The sequence below is a fragment of the Rhinoraja longicauda genome, chromosome 19, assembly GCF_053455715.1.
Source record: "Rhinoraja longicauda isolate Sanriku21f chromosome 19, sRhiLon1.1, whole genome shotgun sequence".
Taxonomy (NCBI): Eukaryota; Metazoa; Chordata; class Chondrichthyes; order Rajiformes; family Arhynchobatidae; genus Rhinoraja; species Rhinoraja longicauda.
The window spans coordinates 10726942-10747326 of NC_135971.1; the positions used below are offsets into that span (position 1 = coordinate 10726942).

General features: G+C 48.9%; 1 protein-coding gene and 1 pseudogene across 5 annotated transcripts in view; both read left to right on the forward strand.

Moving 5' to 3' along the window:
• LOC144603103 (zinc-binding protein A33-like) overlaps positions 1 to 4230 on the forward strand; it is a 59840-nt pseudogene extending 55610 nt beyond the window's left edge. Inside the window, exon 4 of the transcript XR_013548540.1 lies at positions 3516 to 4230. The product of XR_013548540.1 is annotated as a zinc-binding protein A33-like (transcript). The remainder of the gene's footprint in view (positions 1 to 3515) is intronic.
• A 2887-nt stretch (positions 4231 to 7117) lies between these two features.
• LOC144603089 (zinc-binding protein A33-like) overlaps positions 7118 to 20385 on the forward strand; it is an 83621-nt gene continuing 70353 nt past the window's right edge. For 2 of the 4 annotated variants that reach the window (XM_078416229.1, XM_078416226.1), the window contains exons 1-4: positions 7183 to 7232; positions 9552 to 9764; positions 14232 to 14733; positions 15038 to 15133. In XM_078416229.1, the coding sequence (XP_078272355.1) occupies positions 14290 to 14733; positions 15038 to 15133 (540 nt within the window). In that variant the 5' untranslated portion in view covers positions 7183 to 7232; positions 9552 to 9764; positions 14232 to 14289. Of the gene's footprint in view, positions 7233 to 9551; positions 9765 to 14231; positions 14734 to 15037; positions 15134 to 20385 lie in introns of all 4 variants that reach the window. The other 2 variants (XM_078416227.1, XM_078416228.1) reach the window with 2 other exon arrangements.

Genomic DNA, 20385 nt, shown 5'->3' on the forward strand with positions numbered 1-20385 from the left:
TCCATTGCATATCCACCGTCAACCCTTTAAGAATCAATTGCCAGTCTATCTTGGCCAATTCACGTCTCATACCCTCAAAGTTACCTTTCTTTAAGTTCAGAACCGTTGTTTCTGAATTAACTATGTCACTCTCCATCCTAATGAAGAACTCAACCATATTATGGTCACTCTTGCCCAAGGGGCCACGCACATCAAGACTGCTAACTAACCCTTCCTCATTACTCAATACCCAGTCTAGAATAGCCTGCTCTCTCGTTGGTTCCTCAACATATTGGTTTAGAAAACTATCCCGCATACATTCCAATAAATCCTCTTCCTCAGCACCTCTGCCAATTTGATTCACCCAATCTATATGTAGATTGAAGTCACCCATTATAACTGTTTTACCTTTGTTGCACGCATTTCTAATTTCCTGTTTTAGTTAGTTAGCCATCCCCAACTCTACTACTACTGTTAGGTGGCCTGTACACAACTCCCACTAGCGTTTTCTCTGCCCCTTAGTGTTTCGCAGCTCTACCCATATCGATTCCACATCCTCCAAGCTAATGTCCTTCCTTTCTATTGCGTTAATCTCCTCTCTAACCAGCAACGCTACCCCACCTCCTTTTCCTTTCTGTCTATCCCTCCTGAATATTGAATATCCCTGGATGTTCAGCTCCCAGCCTTGGTTACCCTGGAGCCATGTCTCCGTAATCCCAACTATATCATATTCATTAATAACTATCTGCACATTCAACTCATCCACCTTATTACGAATGCTCCTTGCATTGAGACACAAAGCCTTCAGGCTTGTCTTTACAACACTCTTACCCCTTATACAATTATGTTGAAAAGTGGCCCTTTTTGATTTTTGCCCTGGATTTGTCTGCCTGCCACTTTTACTTTTCACCTTGCTACCTATTGCTTCTACCCTCATTTTACACCCCTCTGTCTCTCTGCTCATGCTCCCATCCCCCTGCCACATTAGTTTAAATCCTCCCCGACAGCACTAGCAAACATTCCCCCAAGGACATTGGTTCCATTCCAGCTCAGGTGCAGACCGTCCTGTTTGTACTGGTCCCACCTCTCCCAGAACTGGTTCCACTGTCCTAGAAATTTGAATCCCTCCCCCTTGCACCATTTTTCAAGCCACGTATTCATCTGAAATATCCTCCTATTTCTACTCTGACTAGCGCGTGGCACTGGTAGTAATCCAGAGATTATTACCTTTGAGGTCCTACTTTTAAGTTTATCTCCTAGCTCCCTAAATTCACCTTGTAGGACCTCATCCCGTTTTTTACCTATATCGTTGGTGCCAATGTGCACCACGACAACTGGCTGTTCACCCTCCCCCTCCAGAATGTTCTGCAGCCGCTCAGAGACATCCCTGACCCTTGCACCAGGGAGGCAACATACCATCCTGGAGTCTCATTTGCGGCCGCAGAAACGCCTATCTATTCCCCTTACAATTGAATCCCCTATTACTATAGTCCTTCCACTCTTTTCCCCCCCTCCTTTGCCGCAGAGCCACCCACGGTGCCATGAACTTGGCTGCTGCTGCCTTCCCCTGATGAGCCATCTCCCCCAACAGTATCCAAAATGGTATATCTGTTTAGGAGGGAGATGACCGCAGGGGACTCCTGCACTACCTGCCTACTGCTACGCTGGCTAGTGGCCACCCGTTCCCTTTCTGTCCGCTTAACTTTTACCTGCTGTGTGGTGAACTCACTGTACGTGCTATTCACGATCATCTCAGCATTGTCGATGCTCCTGTATGAATCCAACCGCAGCTCCAACCGTTCAATGCGGTCTGCCAGGAGCCGCAGCTGGACACACTTCTTGCACACGTAGTCATCAGGGACACCGACAATATCCCTGATCTCCTACATGTTGCAGGATGAGCACTCCACTCCACAGTAAACTAGCCAATAATATAAAGGAGGATAGTAAAAGCTTTCTTAGTTATTTAAAGAGGAAAAAAAGAGTCAAGGCAAATGTGGGTCCCTTGAAGACAGAAGCAGGGGAATTTATTATGGGGAACAAGGAAATGGCAGACGAGTTGAACCGGTACTATGGATCTGTATTCACTAAGGAAGATACAAGCAATCTCCCAGATGTTCTAGCGGCCAGAGATCCTAGGGTGACGGAGGAACTGAAGGAAATCCACATTAGGCAGGAAATGGTGTTGGGTAAACTGATGGGACTGAAGGCTAATAAATCCCCAGGGCCTGATGGTCTGCATCCCAGGGTACTTAAGGAGGTGGCGCTAGAAATTGTGGGCACATTGGTGATCATTTTCCAATGTTCTATAGATTCAGGATCAGTTCAAGTGGATTGGAGGGTAGCTAATGTTGTCCCACTTTTTAAGAAAGGAGGGAGAGAGAAAACGGGAAATTATAGACCAGTTAGTCTTGCATCAGTGGTGGGGAAGATGCTGGAGTCAATTATAAAAGACGAAATTGCGGAGCATTTGGATAGTAGTAACAGGATCGTTCTGAGTCAGCATTGATTTACAAAGGGGAAATCATGCTTGACTAATCTTCTGGAATTCTTTGAGGATGTAACTAGGGAATTTGACAGGGGAGATCCGGTGGATGTGGTGTACCTCGACTTTCAGAAAGCCTTCGACAAGGTTCCACATAGCAGGTTAGTGGGCAAAATTAGATTTTTAGATTTAGAGATACAGCGCGTAAACAGGCCCTTCGGCCCACCGGGTCCGCGCCGCCGAGCGATCCCCGCACATTAACAATATCCTACACACACTAGGGACAATTAAAAAAAAAACATTTACCCAGTCAATTAACCTACATACCTGTACGTCTTTGGAGTGTGGGAGGAAACCGAAGGACTCGGAGAAAACCCACGCAGGTCACGGGGAGAACGTACAAACTCCGTACAGACGGCACCCGTATTCAGGATCGAACCTGTGTCTCCGGCGCTGCATTCGCTGTAAGGCGGCAACTCTACCGCTGCGCCACCGTGCCGCCCATGAGAACATGGTATTCTGCCTAACACCCGATCAATCAACCTCTGCTTCCTTCCATGGTCCAAGCCACCCCTCCCTCTCTCTCACCCTCCACTCTAAGAAACAGGGGCAGGTCATCTGGCCCCTCGTGTCTGCCCCCTTTCACTGTGATCATGACGACCTCACCACGCACCTCTACCTCCTCTTTAACAACCTCAAATTACCGCTAACCTCAATATCCTCTTGCTCCGATCTGCCTCCAGATGTGTACCCCCCTTCGATTCTCCTTCACCACCGCAATCTCACAATCCTCCTCACTCTCCACACTCGTCCTCCCCGTCCACCCTCCCCCACCTCACGAAATTCCCCTCGCCATCTCTGGATTAAAAACTCCGGGCGAGATGTCTGTTGTCTACCCGATGTGGTTGTGGGTGAAACCCCGGGCAGGGTTTCAGTTGTCTGCCCGCCTGTGCCTGAGGCCGAGCGGCCTCTCCCCCGGTCCCGGGGCCGCGCTACCCGAGTCTCCCCCCGACCCCCGGGGACTCTCTGATTCTCTGCTTCTCCCCCCCAGTCTCCGTCACCCTGGATGTGGAAACAGCGCATCCGGAGCTCGAGGTGTCTGAGGATCGGAAGAGGGTGAGACGGACCGGGACCCGGAGGAATCTCCCTGACACCGGGAAGAGGTTTACAGGCAGTGCGTGTGTGCTGGGATCGGAGGGATTCACATCGGGGAGACATTACTGGGAGGTGGAGGTGGCGGGGAGTGAGGGCTGGAGTCTGGGAGTCGCCGCAGAGTCTGTGGAGAGGAAGAGACCGGTCACACTGACCCCGGAGACTGGAGTCTGGAGCATCGGCCGGTGGGATGACGAGTTTGCTGCACTCACCTCCCCTCCATCCCGTCTCACCGCCCGTCCCATCCCCGGGAAGGTGGGAGTTTATTTCAGTTACGAGTCCGGGACAGTTTCATTTTACGACGCGGACACCAAGTCCCATCTCCACACCTTCACTGGGAATAAATTCACTGAGAAACTTTATCCTTTCTTCTGGCCTTGGGATGAAGACCACTGGCTGAGAATCTGCTCCGGTTCCGCTCCGGGTGTGTAAAGGGTCGGGTCCCGGGACCGGCGTCAGGAGCGGGGCTCAGGGGCTGTGGGGCAGAAACCCGGTGGACAACAGGTCGGCGCTGAACGGCTCCCATTTAATCCCCAAATTCCGCGTCGTAAAAACCCCAGTGAGCGCGGAAATAAAACCAGGGGGAATGTAAATGTGGGAAGAGAGAAATAAACGGCAAGTGGAATCAGAGCTGTCGATTGGTTGATTTCAACGCGTTAACCGCGTCACTTCTTGGTCCCGCCACTAGATGGCAGCAACGCCACGCGGTGCGACCACAGACCAGCTGTAACTTTGAGAATTAACTATGACAATTGCAGAAACAGCGGCAATCTGATTTAATAAGTGACTTTTGTCACCTGTTACCACACCTGCGGCTCAAACCACATGCATGGCTTAAAATGTGGAATAAAAGCAGAAATTGCCCCAAATACTCAGCAGGTCAGGCAAGGTGAAGCAGACTTTATATTTCGGGTCTAATACCGACGACGAATGGTGTTTCCATTTGGATTTTCAGGATCTGTGTTTTTTTTAAACTTTATCCAGTTGATTGGGTGATTGGAATGTGTGACTGAGCATAAACTGCCAACAAAAAACAGAAAACATTGTCGGCATTCAGCAGGTTGGGCAGTATACTATGGGCACAGCGCTGTGGAGTTTAAATATAGCACTATGGCCACAGCGCTATGGGTCACAGACTGTTCACGAAAATTCACGTTTACCAAGGGTGACCATCCCTGTGGGGTGCTGGGGGAATTAGATGCTGACGTTCAGATGAATTGTTAAACTCCAGTGACATCCGCACCATTGGATGAACTTAGTTTCGTATAGTTTAGTTCATTTCAGAGGTGCAGCTCGGAAACAGGCCCTTCAGCCCACCTAGTCCGTGGCAAACCATCAACAATATGACCATTACCATCAACACTATCATACACACTCAGGGGACGTTTTAGAATTCGTAACGGAACCAATTAACCTACCAATCTGCACGTCTTTGAAATGTGGATGGAAACCAGATCACCTGGAGGAAACCCATGTGGTCACACGGAGAACGTACAAACTGTGCAGACAGCACCCGTAGTCAGGATTGAACCCTGACGCTGTATATCTAAAGTTTAAAAGACACTTGGACAGGAACATGGATAGGAAAGGTTTAGAGGGTCGTGGGCCAAATGTGGGGCAGGTAGGACTAGTATAGACGGGGCATGTTGGTTGAGTTGGGCTGTTGGGCCCGTTTCCACACTGTATGACTTAATTGGTGCATCAGGCTTGACTTGGTGTAAGGAATATTTGAATAATTGAGTAGGCAGCATCACTGGAGAACCTCAATAGGTGACATTTCAGGTTGAGTCTGAAACATCGCCTATCCGTGTTCTCCAGAGATGCTGCCTGATGAGCGTTTGACTGCACTGGGCCTGTGCTCGCTGGAGTTTAGAAGAATGCGGGGGGACCTCATCAAAACATACTAAATAATGAAAGGCTTGGATAGAGTGGAGGTGATGTTTCCACCAGTGGGAGAGTCTATGTCTAGAGGTCATAGCCTCAGAATTAAAGAATGTTCTTTTGGGAAGGAGATGAGGAGGATTTTCATTTTGCCAGAGGGTCGTGAGTCTGTGGAATTCTTTGCCACAGATGGCTGTGGAGGCCATCAGTGGATGTTTTTACGGCAGAAATAGATAGATTCTTGATTATTTTGGATATCAGAGGTTATGGGGAGAAGGCAGGAGAATGGGGTTAGGAGGGAGAGAGAGATCAGCCATGATTGAATGGCGGAGTAGACAATGGGCCGAATGGTGGCGCAGCGGTAGAGTTGCTGCCTTACAGCGAATGCAGCGCCGCAGACTCAGGTTTGATCCTGACTACGGGTGCTGTACTGTACGGAGTTTGTACGTTCTCCCAGTTACCTGCGTGGGTTTTCTCCGAGATCTTCGGTTTCCTCCCACACTCCAAAGACGTACGGGTTTGTAGGTTAATTGGCTGGGCAAATGTAAAAATTGTCCCTAGTGGGTGTAAGAATTGTGTTAATGTGCGGGGATCACTGGGCGGCGCGGAGCCGGTGGGCCGAAGGGCCTGTTTCTGCGCTGTATCTCTAAATCTAAATGTCCCAATTCTGCTCCTATCACTTGTGACCCGCTGAGTTACTCCAGCACTTTGTGTCCTTTTGAACATAATATTCTCGAGTGCAGCCTCACCAATGAGTTGGACAAAGTGAGTGCTGTGGTCTTTGCAGATGGGACACTGAAACATGTGAAGCTCCCACTGCCAGTCCATGCGTAGGTTGGGTGACCAAGTCAAGGGCTCCCAGGAGAATTTTTAATGAATGAACACGTTTAAACACGGCTGTTTGTCTATCCCTTTTCACTGAACAGAATGATTTAGAAATAAACACAACTGTTTTGTTGAATGGCACTGTGGATAACTTCCTGGAACTTCACTTCTGCAACTTATGTTCATCGCCATGACCAAAGCTTCAAAGAGTTGCCAATCTTTGAAGCCGGGATGAGACTGGGGGAACGGGGCCCTTGTCACGTGCGGAGGGCAGGACAATGGGAGCGCCCTAAGTTACGTCACTCTGCTGTCACGTGCCGTGGGTGGGTTGTCGGATGAGCCTGTTGTCACGTGCCGGGGGGGAAGGGGGGGTGTACGGAGACAACTGTCGGGGGCAGGTTGAATGGAGATTTGGTGTCACGTGTCGGGGGCGGGTTGAATGGAGATCTGGTGTCACGTGTTGGGGCGGGTGAATGGAGATCTGGTGTCACGTGTCGGGGCGGGGCGGGGCGGGTGAATGGGTTCTGCTGTCACGTGTCGGGGCGGGTGAAATGGGTCCGATGTCACGTGTCGGGCCGGTTGCATGGGGTTTGTTGTCACGTGTCGGGGGCGAGTGAATGGGGTCTAATGTCACGTGTCGGGGGAAAGGGGTCTGGTGTCACGTGTTGGGCGCAGGGAATGGGGGTTTGGTGTCACTTATCGGGGCGACGAATGGGGGTCTGGTGTCACGTATCGGGACGGGAGAATGAAGTTCTGGTGTCACGTGCCGGGGGCGGTTGAATGAGGTCTGGTGTCACGTGTTCGGGGCAGGTGAATGGCGACCTTGTGTCACGTGTCGGGGGCGTAATAGCGGCGCCGGCTGGTGACGTGTAGGTGGGCGCGCAGGCGGGCGGGCGCCGGAGCAGAGGGGGTGAGTAACAATGGCGACCGGAGATGGGGGCAACGGCGGGGCCCGTCTCCATGGAGACGCGGCCTGGTCCCAACCAACCTGGAGAGGGAAGAGGGAGGAAAAAGGGGAAGGGCGGGTTATGGGGAGGGAGGGAGGGAGGGAGGGAGGTGTTTGGGGAGGAGAAGTGAAGGGGAAAAAGAGGATGGGGGGAGGTGAGAGGGAAAGGGGACGGAGCGGATGGGGAAGGGAAGGGAAGGGGGGGGTGGCTGAGGGGCGAGGAGGGAGGAGGGGTGGGGGAAGAGAGGTGAGAAAGGAGGGCAGGCAGAAGAGGAGAGGTTGAGGGGAGGGGGACAAGATGGGATACATAGATAAATAGACAATAGGTGCAGGAGGAGGCCATTCGGCCCTTCGAGCCAGGACCGCCATTCAATGTGTTCATGGCTGATCATTCTCAATCAGTGCCCTGTTCCTGCCTTCTCCCCATATCCCTTGGTCCCACGAGCCCCTAGAGCTCTATCTAACTCTCTCTTGAATATATCCAGTGAATCCACAGATTCACAACTCTCTGGGTGAAAAGTTTTTCGTCATCTCAGTTGTAAATGGCCGACCCCTTATTCTTAAACTGTGTGTGACCCATGGTTCTGGACTCCCCCAACACCGGGAACATGTTTCCTGCATCTAGCGTGTCCAATCCCTTCATAATTTAATGTGTTTCTATAAGATCCCCGCTCATCCTTCTAAATCCCAGTGAATACAAGACCTGCAGCTCCATTCTTTCATCATATGACAGTCCCGCCATCCCGGGAATTAACCTTGTGAACCTGCGCTGCACTCCCTCAATAGGAAGACAGCCCGTTCCACGTACCTACCACCCTTTGTATTAAAAAAGTGACCCCTCATGTTCCTGTGAAATCTTTCCCCCGTCTCACCTTAAACCTATGTCCACTGGTTCTTGATTCCCCGACTCTGAGTAAAAGACTCTGTGCCTCTACCCTAGCTATTCACTTCAGGATCGTATACATCATCATAAGGTGACCCCTCAACCTCCTGCGCTCCAAGGAATAAAGTCCGAGCCTGTTCAACCTCTCCCTATTGCTCAGGCCCTCAAGTCCTGGCAACATCTTTGTGAAACTTCTCTGTAATCTTTCCAGTTTAACGACATGTATACATGAATGACACACAACATTCTACAAGAAGGACTGTGCGAAAAAGCGAGACTTTTATTCTGCAAATTCTGCAGGGGCATTGTAACTGTTCGAGCCAGCCCCAAACTGTGGTCCCAAATCGCCCCTTCCAGTTTTTAATCGTGTGATTTTTCTATTAACACAAGTTTGTTAGGAATGCAACTATTACATTACAGCAGGAATGTATATTTTAATTTATTTTATTAATATAAACTGCAGATTCTGTTTCCAATATTGCAGCCATTTCAATGACAATTTTAATGTTCTTTGAAATATTTTTGTGGGCTTTGTTTGAATTATTCATTGGATGCAAATGACACAGAACAGACATCTAAAGAGGGGTCTCGACCCAAAAAATCACCCATTCCTTCCATCCGGAGATGCCGCCTGTCCTGCTGAGTTGGTCCAGCAATTTGTGTCGATGTTTTATTTAAACCAGCATTTGCAGTTCCTTCCTACACACAAACACCATTTGGCCCAATCAAGCATTTCTGGTCTTCATGCTCCAGGCACGCTTCCTCCTCAGTTTAAAACTATCGGCATAAACCCCTTTTTGCTTTTTCCCTCGGGTGGCACAGTGGCCTAGATGGTAGAGCCGCTGCCCCGCGGCGCCAGATACCAGGGTTTCCATCCTGACCTCGGGTACTGTTCGTGTGGAGTTTGCACATTCTCCCTGTGACTGCGTGGGTTTCCTCCAGGTGCTCCGGTTTCCTCCCATATCCCAAAGACGTGTGGGTTCGTAGGATAATTGGCTTTGGTAAAAATTGTAAATTGTCCCTAGTGATTAGCCTGTTGCTAGTGAACGGGGATCACTGGTTGGCGCGGACTCGGCGGGCCGAAGGGCCTGTTTCAGCGCTGTATGCCCCCCCCCCCGTGGCTCGGCAATTTTGAGTTTAGTTGATTGAGTTCAGTTGTCACGCGTGGTGCAGTGAAAAGCTTTTGTTGAGTGCTACCCAGTGGATAAGAAAGTGATGTACTATAGAACTAGTGTGAACGGGTGATCGATGGTCGGCGTGGATGCGGTGGATTGAAGGGACTGATTCCGTGCTGTATCTCTAAGCTAAAATATATTCACTCTATTCTGTTCAACCTGAGGGAATGGGTCACACATTCCCACTGTTCTTTGGCTAAAAAACGTTCTTTGGTTTACTTTAAGAGATACAGCGCGGAAACAGGCCCTTTGGGCCACTGTGTCCGTGCTGACCAGCGATCCCTGTACATTAGCACTATCCCACACAGGGTGGCGTGGGTCTCTGATGATGCTGGCTGCCTTTCCCAGGAGCAGGAGAAATCTTCCTTCCAAATCTCACCTAAAAAAGAAATCAGAGCAAATGGAGCAGCAACAAAGCAGAAGATTTCTGGAGTTCTGGTGAGACTTTCCAGTTTCGACTTCCTGATCATGTGCAGGTTTGATCCCTGTGATGCGTGTAATAACAGGGCAGCGCAGTGACACAAGTAGTGCTGCTGTCTCCTAGTTGTGGTGAGCGTGTTCGATCCTGACCTCGGGCGCTGCCTGTGTGGTTCACGCCTTCTCCCTGTGACCGCGTTGGATTCCTTCCCCGTCCCTAATACACGCTGGTTCAATGGTCAATCGGCGACTGTAAATTATCCCTGTGAAAGTGGGTGGTGGACGGATGAATGGGAATTAAAGGGCACGTGAGAAGGAAAAGGCAGCAGGGAATTGTATTGGGGAAAGAGGATTGATGGGTTCTGAGATTCACACTCTGCACTCGTCCTGCCCGCCCTCTCCCTCCCCCTCCCCCCTCCCGAAACCTCACAAAATTCCCTCTCGATCCCGGATAAAGACTCCGGGAGACACGTTCTCCCCCGGTCCCGGGGCCGCGCTACCCAAGTCTCCCCTCGACCCCCGGGGACTCTCCGATTCTCTGCTTCTCCCCCCAGTCTCCGTCACCCTGGATATGGAAACAGCGGGTCTGCGGCTCGAGGTATTTCAGGATCGGAAGAGGGTGAGATGGACCGGGACCCGGAGGAGTCTCCCTGACACCGGGAAGAGGTTTACAGTCAGTGCGTGTGTGCTGGGATCGGAGGGATTCACATCGGGGAGACATTACTGGGAGGTGGAGGTGGCGGGTAGTCGGGGCTGGAGTCTGGGAGTCGCCGTAGAGTCTGTAGAGAGGATGAGACCGGTCACACTGACCCCGGAGACTGGAGTCTGGAGCATCAGGCGGGTGGGTGACGGGTTTGATGCAGTCACCTCCCCTCCATCCCGTCTCCCCGCCCGTCCCATCCCCGGGAGGGTGGGAGTTTATCTCAGTTACGAGTCCGGGACAGTTTAATTTTACGACGCGGACACCAAGTCCCATCTCCACACCTTCACTGGGAATAAATCCATGGAGAAACTTTATCCTTTCTTCGAGACTTATTGGGATGAAAACACCTGGCTGAGAATCTGCTCCGGTTCCGCTCCGGGTGTGTAAAAGTGTCGGGTCCCGGGACCGGCGTCAGGAGCGGGGCTCAGGGGCTGTGGGGCAGAAACCCGGTGGACAACAGGTCGGCGCTGAACGGCTCCCATTTCATCCCCAAATTCCTCGTTGTAAAACCACAGTGAGCGCGGAAATAAAACCAGGGGGAATGTAAATGTGGGAAGAGAGAAATAAACCAAGTGGAATCAGAGCTGTCGATCCGTTCATTTCAACGCGTTAACTGCATCCGTTAACGGAACAGAAATACTTTTTTTGTAATTCTGTGTCTTGTTGCAGATGATACTAAGTTGGGGGGTAGTGTGAATTGTGAGGAAGATGCAATAAGGCTGCAGGGTGACCTGGACAGGTTGTGTGAGTGGGCGGATACATGGCAGATGCAGTTTAATGTAGATAAGTGTGAGGTTATTCACTTTGGAAGTAAGAATAGAAAGGCAGATTATTATCTGAATGGTGTCAAGTTAGGAGGAGGGGGAGTTCAACGAGATCTGGGTGTCCTAGTGCATCAGTCAATGAAAGGAAGCATGCAGGTTCAGCAGGCAGTGAAGAAAGCCAATGGAATGTTGGCCTTCGTAAGAAGAGGAGTTGAGTATAGGAGCAAAGAGGTCCTTCTACAGTTGTACCGGGCCCTGGTGAGACCGCACCTGGAGTACTGTGTGCAGTTTTGGTCTCCAAATTTGAGGAAGGATATTCTTGCTATGGAGGGCGTGCAGCGTAGGTTCACTAGATTAATTCCCGGAATGTCGGGACTGTCGTATGTTGAAAGGCTGGAGCGATTGGGCTTGTATACACTGGAATTTAGAAGGATGAGGGGGGATCTTATTGAAACATATAAGATAATTAGGGGATTGGACACATTAGAGGCAGATAACATGTTCCCAATGTTGGGGGAGTCCAGAACAAGGGGCCACAGTTTGAGAATAAGGGGTAGGCCATTTAGAACGGAGACGGGGAAGAACTTTTTCAGTCAGAGGGTGGTGAAGGTGTGGAATTCTCTGCCTCAGAAGGCAGTGGAGGCCAGTTCGTTGGATGCTTTCAAGAGAGAGCTGGATAGAGCTCTTAAGGATAGCGGAGTGAGGGGGTATGGGGAGAAGGCAGGAACGGGGTACTGATTGATAGTGATCAGCCATGATCGCATTGAATGGCGGTGCTGGCTCGAAGGGCTGAATGGCCTACTCCTGCACCTATTGTCTATTGTCTATTGTCTATTGTTGCTTTTATTTTTGTATGGCTTTATGGTAATTCGCATATCACTGTACCTTAATTGGTACACGTGACAAAAAAATACATTTGAAACCTATATCTCTAAAACTTACTGAAGCTTACTTGGAGAATTTAATGCTTTTAAACCAGCTCTTGTTCACACCTTATCTTTTTTTCTGATTTTTGTGTAATCAGGATCTGTGATGCCATCTGCCAGCCTGATTCCCTCCTCACTTACACCTCAATCATCCCATCTAACATCTTCAGACTTTAAACTCAAAGCTTGTCACCGACTGATTGCTGAAGATAGACACAAAAGCTGGAGTAACTCAGCGGGACAGGCAGCATCTCTGGAGAGAAGGAATGGGTGACGTTTCGAGTCGAGACCTTTCTTCAGACTCAATCTTCGGTTTAAACCAGCATCTGCAGTTCCTTCCAACGCACGGGTCGATTCTGACCGTTTGAAGATGGGTCTTGACACGAAACGTCACCCATTCCTTCTCTCCAGAGATGCTGTTTGTCCCGCTGAGTTACTCCAGCATTTTCTGTCTGTCTTCGTGTTAAACCAGCATCTGCTGTTCCTTCCTACACATAGCGACTGATTACTGTTCATTTCAGCTTTGATGGCAACCGGTATTATGGAAGCAAGACCCCATGGCGCTGATGGCGGCGGCAACCCGAGACCCGCTGTTGAGGCGGCTCCTCATCCCCCTCCACCACCCTCTCCCCGTCATCCTCCTCCCTCTCCGCCGGGCCTGCAGCGGCGGCCCTGACCCCGATCCCGCCCGGCAGCGGCTCCACAAGGAGCGGCGGCGGCTGCGGAGAGAGGCAGCCTTGGAGGCCCGGAGTGGAGGAGGAGAGAGAAATGGAGGGGTGAGGGAGAGGAGGAGAGAGAAATGGAGGGGTGAGGGAGAGGAGGAGAGAGAAATGGAGGGATGAAGGGAGAGGAGGCGAGGGAGTGGAGGAGAGAAAAATGGAGGGGTGGGGGAGAGGAAGAGGGGGAGTGGAGGAGAAAAAATGGAGGGGTGAGGAGGAGAGGAAGTGGAGAATGCGAGGGAGAGGAGGGGTGAGGGGAAGGAGAGGGATGAGGGAGAGGGGGAGCAGGGGAAGGAGGCGGAGAGGTGAAGGAGAGCAAGAAGGGGAGGAGGAGGAGACGTGAAGGAGAGGAAGGCGGGTGAGGAGGATGTGCAGGGAGAGGGAGAGGAGGGTGAAAGGGAGAGGAGGAGAGGGAGAGGAGGAGGGGTGAAGGAGAGGAGGGGTGAGGAGGAGGAGGAGCAAGAGGAGGAGGGGTGATTCGGAGGTGTCCTCTTTGTTCAGGAAACGGGCCTTCAACTCCACTCCACGTTGATGTCCAGCCTCACTTACCCCCTCTGGCAGCTTGTTCCAGACACCCACGACCTGTGTGAAAATGTTGTTCCTCAGGTTCCCGATTAAATCTTGCACCTCTCACCACAAACCTGTGTCCTCTAGTTCTCGATTCCATTGCTCCGGGTAACAGACCTCTTGATCTTATGCACTTCAGCCTCCGGCGCTCCAATGAATAAATCGTTCCCTGCCCAACCTCTCCCTTTCGCTCTGACCCTCAAATCCTGGCACCATCTTCGTGAATCTACTCTGCAGTTGTTTCCAACATTTTATCCTGCCTTACACTGTCCCAAGCGCTACTCTGCGCTTCCGTCTATATTCAGGACAGTTTAATGTGTAACTGACCCCTCCCTGTGTTAGAGAGCGGGGGAACCCTCCATAGTTTCCGCGGGTGGATTTGTCCCCTTCATTTAAAATGGTCGTAACGATGGTGACCCTCGGGTGCTCTGGCCGGCGCTCCTCTTCCCAGAGGAAGGCAGACATTGATGGTGAAACTCACCAGCGCCTTCAGTGCACCTGCACAACCTTTGGCCATCTGAGGAGAAGACTGTTTGAAGATCAGGACACAATTCGCAAGTCCTCAATCATTTTGTCACACACCTTCTGTCTTCTCATCTCTGGCCTTTGTCCAACCATCTGCCTATCAACGGCAAAACCCGCCTCTCGCAGTGTAATCAGTGTTTTGGGGGAACAGTATGTGTGATGATGCCATTAAAATGCAGAATATATCTCATCTATCAATTCACAGATTTTAGTTATTTTTCTTTTAAAATGTTTCTGCAAGTTTCTGCTACTAAAATATCGACATGACCTACTACGGTTTCAAGGGCCGAGTGGTCTATCTTTCTCCTCTAGTATCTTTGATCAGCAGCTGCGCGAAAGGGAATGCGTTTTGAACCAGGAAGAGGCGGAGTTAAAATGGCTTCGAAAGACCAGGTCGAGAGTTGGACCGAGGAGGCAGTTTGTCCCATCTGCCTGGATTTCTTCACCGATCCAGTGTCACTGGAGTGTGGGCACAACTTCTGCCGCTCCTGTATCACACAGAGTTGGGACCGGGAGGGGAGAAACTCCTGCCCGGAATGTAGAGAGGTGTTTACAGACCGCACCCTCAGGGTGAGTCGGGCCTTGGCGAGACTGGCTGAGAAAGCCCGAACACTGAGCCTGAATCGGACAGAGAAGGAAAGTAAACTTCACTGCGAGGAACATCAGGAAGAACTGAAGCTGTTTTGTGAAACTGACAAGAAGCTGATCTGTCTGGTTTGTGCAGCTGGGCGGGAACACAGAGAGCACCGCTTCATGCTGGTAGATGAAGCTGCTGAAAACTACAAGGTAAAAGCAAACAGATTTTGATCGCATCATTGTTTAATTCCTATGTGTATGAAGAATCTGCAGATGCTCGTTAAAACCAAAGATAGACACAAAACGACGAGTAACTCAGCGGGACGGGCAGCATCTCTGGAGAGAAGGATTGTCAGTCTGAAGAAGGGTCTCGACTCTGAAACGTCACCCATTCCTTCTCTCCAGAGATGCTGCCTGACCCGCTGAGTTACCCCAGCATTTTTAGTCTATTATTATTTAATTCCGTCTTTATAGTGTAACACTTTTATTCTCCGATTTTCAAACACAATCGCAGGGTCAGGTGAAATCTTCCATCCAGTCTCTCGCAAAAGACAAATCAGGGATCCAGCAAATGGAGCAGCAACAGAAAGAGAAGATTGCTGGAGTTCTGGTGAGGCTTTTCAGTTTCGATTTCCTGATCTTGTGCAGGTTTGATCCCTGTGATGCGTGTAATAACAGGGCAGCGCAGTGACACAAATAGTGCTGCTGTCTCCTAGTTCTGGTGAGCGGGTTCGATCCTGACCTCGGGCGCTGCCCGTGTGGTTCACGCCTTCTCTCTGTGACCGCGTTGGATTCCGTCCACGTCCCCAACAAAGATACTAGAGGAGCAAGATGAACCACTCCGTCGAAATCGCGAATACTGAAGTGTAGTACGCAACAGAGAGGAACGTCCGCCACTTTAGTAAGCAAAACCCGATTTTACATCATTCAAAAACGCACTTCATAAACAAGGATAACACTTTTTATTTCTGTAATTCATGGTAAGATTTACGTCATTTTGTGTGCGAGATATTCAGGGTTGCACTGTTTTGCATATCAGCTAACCAATGAAATGATCAGGTCATGATTTTTCCAGCTCTTCACCTCCCCCCCCCCCCCTCGTCTGAAGAAGGGGCCCAACTTGAAACATCACCCATCCTTTTTCTCCAAAGATGCTGCCTGACCCGGTCACTCCAACACTGTGGCTATTTGAATTGGATTCAAGCTTCTGTATCTTGTCAGGCAGCATTAGTCATTTCAGTGGCTGTCAGGGGTTTTTAACTGATCAATTCACCAATTCAAATTTTCTTGGCTCTAAGTATAAAATTCAATGTCTTTTCGAATATATTGTGGATACAGTGGAGTTCTATTGTTTGCTAATGCCTAATTTATGCTTCCATGACTTTTAAAATAAAACAAAAAGAGATATAGCTCGTGGAGGTGAAATTAAAATTTACAGAGAAAGCAAAGAAGAACAATTCATTAAATATGACCAATTGGCCAGATACAGACAGAATGGATCTCTAGTGCAAATATTCATTCAGTAACATCCAAAGTTTAAAGATCACGAAGCAGCATCTCGTCAAGATATAGCTATAAATGTCAACCATCAACTTATCCAAGAAGTTGGAAAAAAAAAAAATTTCCAGACATTTTATATACGAAGAAATCACAGAGAGTTGTGAACCCAGCCCAGTCTGGCACACAGAATCTGCTTACTAAAATGGCGCTGAAATTTACCCATGACCTACTACAGTTTTTAGAGTCGAGTGGACTATCTTGCTCCTCTAGTATCTTTGGTCCCCAATACAAGCTGGTTCAATGATCAATCGCTGACTGTAAATTATCCCTGCGAATGTGGGTGGTGGGTGGATGAATGAGAATTAATGGGTACGTGAAAAGGAATAGGCAGCAGGGAATTAAAGTCATAAGGAACAGGAGTAGAATGAGGCCATTTGGCCCATCACATCTACGCCACCATTCAATCATGGCTGACCTATCTCTCCCTCCTAACCCCATTCTCCTGCTTTCTCCCCATAATCTCTGACACCTGTACTAATCAAGAATCTATCTATCTTTGCCTTAAAAATATACATAGCCTTCTGTGGCAAACTATTCCACAGATTCATCACCCTCCGACCAAAGAAATTCCTCTTCATCTTCCTAAAAGAGCGTCCTTTAATTCTGAGGCTATGACTTTGAGTCCTGGATTCTCCCACTAGTGGAAACATCCTCTCCACACCCATTCTATCCAAGCCTTTCGCTATTCTGTATGTTTCAGTTAGGTCCCCCTCATTCTCCGAAACTTCAGCGAGTACTGGCCCAGTGCTGACAAATGCTCATTCCTGGGCTCATTCTTGTAAACCTCTTCTGCACCCTCTCCAGAGCCAGCCCATGTTTCCACAGATATGGTGTCCAAAATTGCTCAGAATAGGTTCACCAGATTGATCCCTGGTATGGGAGGACTTTCACATGAAGAAAGACTGGATAGACTAGGCTTACACTCGCTGGAATTTAGAAGACTGAGGGGGGATCTTAGAGAAACATATAAAATTCTTAAGGGGTTGGAGAGGCTAGATGCGGCAAGATTTTTCCCGATGTTGGGGAAGTCCAGAACCAGGGGTCACAGCTTAAGGATTAGGGGGAAGTCTTTTAGGACGGATGAGAAAACATTTCTTTACACAGAGAGTGATGAGTCTGTGGAATTCTTTGCCACAGAAGGTAGTTGAGGCCAGTTCATTGGCTATATTTAAGAGGGACTTAGTTGTGGCCCTTGTGGCTAAAGGGATCAGGGGGTATGGAGAGAAGGCAGGTACAGGTTACTGAGCTGGATGATCAGCCATGATCATAATAGAAACATAGAAAATAGGTGCAGGAGTAGGCCATTCGGCCCTTCGAGCCTGCACCGCCATTCAATATGATCATGGCTGACCAGCGAGTATAAGCCTAGTCTATCCAGTCTTTCTTCATATGAATGTCCTGCCATCCCAGGGATCAATCTGGTGAACCTCCTCTGTACTCCCTCTAAGGCTAGAATGTCTTTCCTCAGATTAGGAGACCAAAACTGTACACAATACTCCAGGTGCGGTCTCACCAAGGCCCTGTACAACTGCAGCAGAACCTCCCTGCTCCTATACTCAAATCCTCTTGCTATGAATGCTAACATACCATTCGCTTTCTTCACTGCCTGCTGCACCTGCAAGCTTGCTTTCAATGACTGGTGCACCATGACACCCAGGTCACGTTGCATCTCCCCTTTTCCTAATTGGTCACCATTCAGGTAATACTCTGCTTTCCTTTTCTTGCCGCCAAAGTGGATAACCTCACATTTATCCACATTATATTGCATCTGCCATGCATTTGCCCACTCTCCTAATCTATCCAAGTCACTCTGCAGCCTCCTAGCATCCTCATCGCAGCTAACACTGCCACCCTGCTTCGTGTCATCCGCAAACTTAGAGATATTGCATTCAATTCCCTCGTCCAAATCATTAATATATATTGTAAATAACTGGGGTCCCAGCACTGAGCCTTGCGGTACCCCACTAATCACTGCCTGCCATTCCGAAAAGGACCCGTTTATTCCTACTCTGCTTCCTGTCCGCCAACCAATTCTCTATCCACCTCAAAACTGAACCCCCAATACCGTGTGCTTTAAGTTTGTACCCCAATCTCCTATGTGGGACCTTGTCGAAGGCCTTCTGAAAGTCCAGATATAACACATCGACTGGTTCTCCCTTATCCACTCTACTAGTTACATCCTCGAAAAATTCTATAAGATTCGTCAGGCATGATTTGCCTTTCATAAATCCAAAGTAGGGTTACATTAGCTACCCTCCAATCCTCAGGAAGTACTCCAGAATCTAAAGAGTTTTGAAAAATTATCACTAATGCATCCACTATTTCTGAGGCTACTTCCTGAAGCTCTCTGGGATGCAGCCTATCTGGCCCTGGGGATTTATCGGCCTTTAATCCATTTAATTTACCTAACACCACTTCCCGACTAACCTGGATTACCCTCAGTTCCTCCATCTCGTTAGACCCCCGGTCCCCTGCTATTTCCGGCAGATTGTTTATGTCTTCCCTAGTGAAGACAGAACCAAAGTAGTTGTTCAATTGGTCTGCCATTTCCTTGTTCCCAATGATCAATTCACCTGTTTCCGACTGCAAGGGACCTACATTTGTCTTAACTAGTCTTTTTCTCTTCACATGTCTATAAAAGCTTTTGCAGTCAGTTTTTATGTTCCCTGCCAGTTTTCTCTCATAATCTAGTCTCCCTTTCCTAATTAAGCCCTTTGTCGTCCTCTGCTGGACTCTGAATTTCTCCCAGTCCTCTGGTATGATACTTTTTCTGGCTAATTTATATGCTTCATCTTTTGTTTTAATACTATCCTTGATTTCCCTTGTTAGCCACGGATGCACTACCTTTCCTGGTTTGTTCTTTTGCCAAACTGGGATGAACAATTGTTGTAGTTCATCCATGCAATCTTTAAATGCCTTCCATTGCATGTCCACCGTCAACCCTTTAAGTATAAATTGCCAGTCTATCTTGGACAATTCACCTCTCATACCCTCAAAGTCACCTTTCTTTAAGTTCAGAACACTTGTTTCTGAATTGACTTTGTCACTCTCTATCCTAATGAAGAACTCAACCATATTATGGTCACTTTTGCCCAAGGGGCCTCGCACAACAAGACTGCTAACTAACCCTTCCTCATTACTCAATACCCAGTCTAGAATGGCCTGCTCTCTCGTTGGTTCCTCGACATGTTGGTTTAGAAAACCATCTCGCAAACATTCCAAGAAATCCTCTTCCTCAGCACCCCTGCCAATCTATATGTAGATTGAAGTCACCCATTATAACTGCTGCACCTTTAGTGCACGCATTTCTAATTTCCTGTTTGATGCCATCCCCAACCTCACTACTGCTGTTAGGTGGCCTGCACACAACTCCCACTAGTGTTTTCTGCCCCTTAGTGTTTCGCAGCTCTACCCATATCGATTCCACATCATCCGAGCTAATATCCTTCCTTTCCACTGCTTTAATCTCCTCTCTAACCAGCAACGCTACCCCACCTCCTTTTCCTTTCTGTCTATCCCGCCTGAATATAGTATATCCCTGGATGTTGAGCTCCCAGCCTTGGTCACCCTGGAGCCATGTCTCCGTAATCCCAACTATATCATAATCATTAATAATTATCTCCACATTTAATTCATCCACCTTATTACGAATGCTCCTTGCATTGAGACACAAAGCCTTCAGGCTTGTCTTTACAACACTCTTTCCCCTTATACAATTATGATGAAAAGTGGCCCTTTTTCATTTTTACCCTGGATTTGTCTGCCTGCCACTTTTACTTTTCACCTTGCTACCTATTGCTTCTACCCTCATTTTACACCCCTCTGTCTCTCTGCTCATGCTCCCATCCCCCTGCCACATTAGTTTAAATCCTCCCCGACAGCACTAGCAAACACTCCCCCAAGGACATTGGTTCCATTCCAGCTCAGGTGCAGACCGTCCTGTTTGTACTGGTCCCACCTCTCCCAGAACTGGTTCCAATGTCCTAGAAATTTGAATCCCTCCCCCTTGCACCATTTTTCAAGCCACGTATTCATCTGAAATATCCTCCTATTCCTACTCTGACTAGCACGTGGCACTGGTAGTAATCCAGAGATTATTACCTTTGAGGTCCTACTTTTTAGTTTATCTCCTAGCTCCCTAAATTGCCCTCTGTGGACCTCATCCTGTTTTTTACCTATATCGTTGGTGCCAATGTGCACCACGACAACTGGCTGTTCACCCTCCCCCTCCAGAATGTTCTGCAGCCGCTCAGAGATATCCCTGACCCTTGCACCAGGGAGGCAACATACCATCCTGGAGTC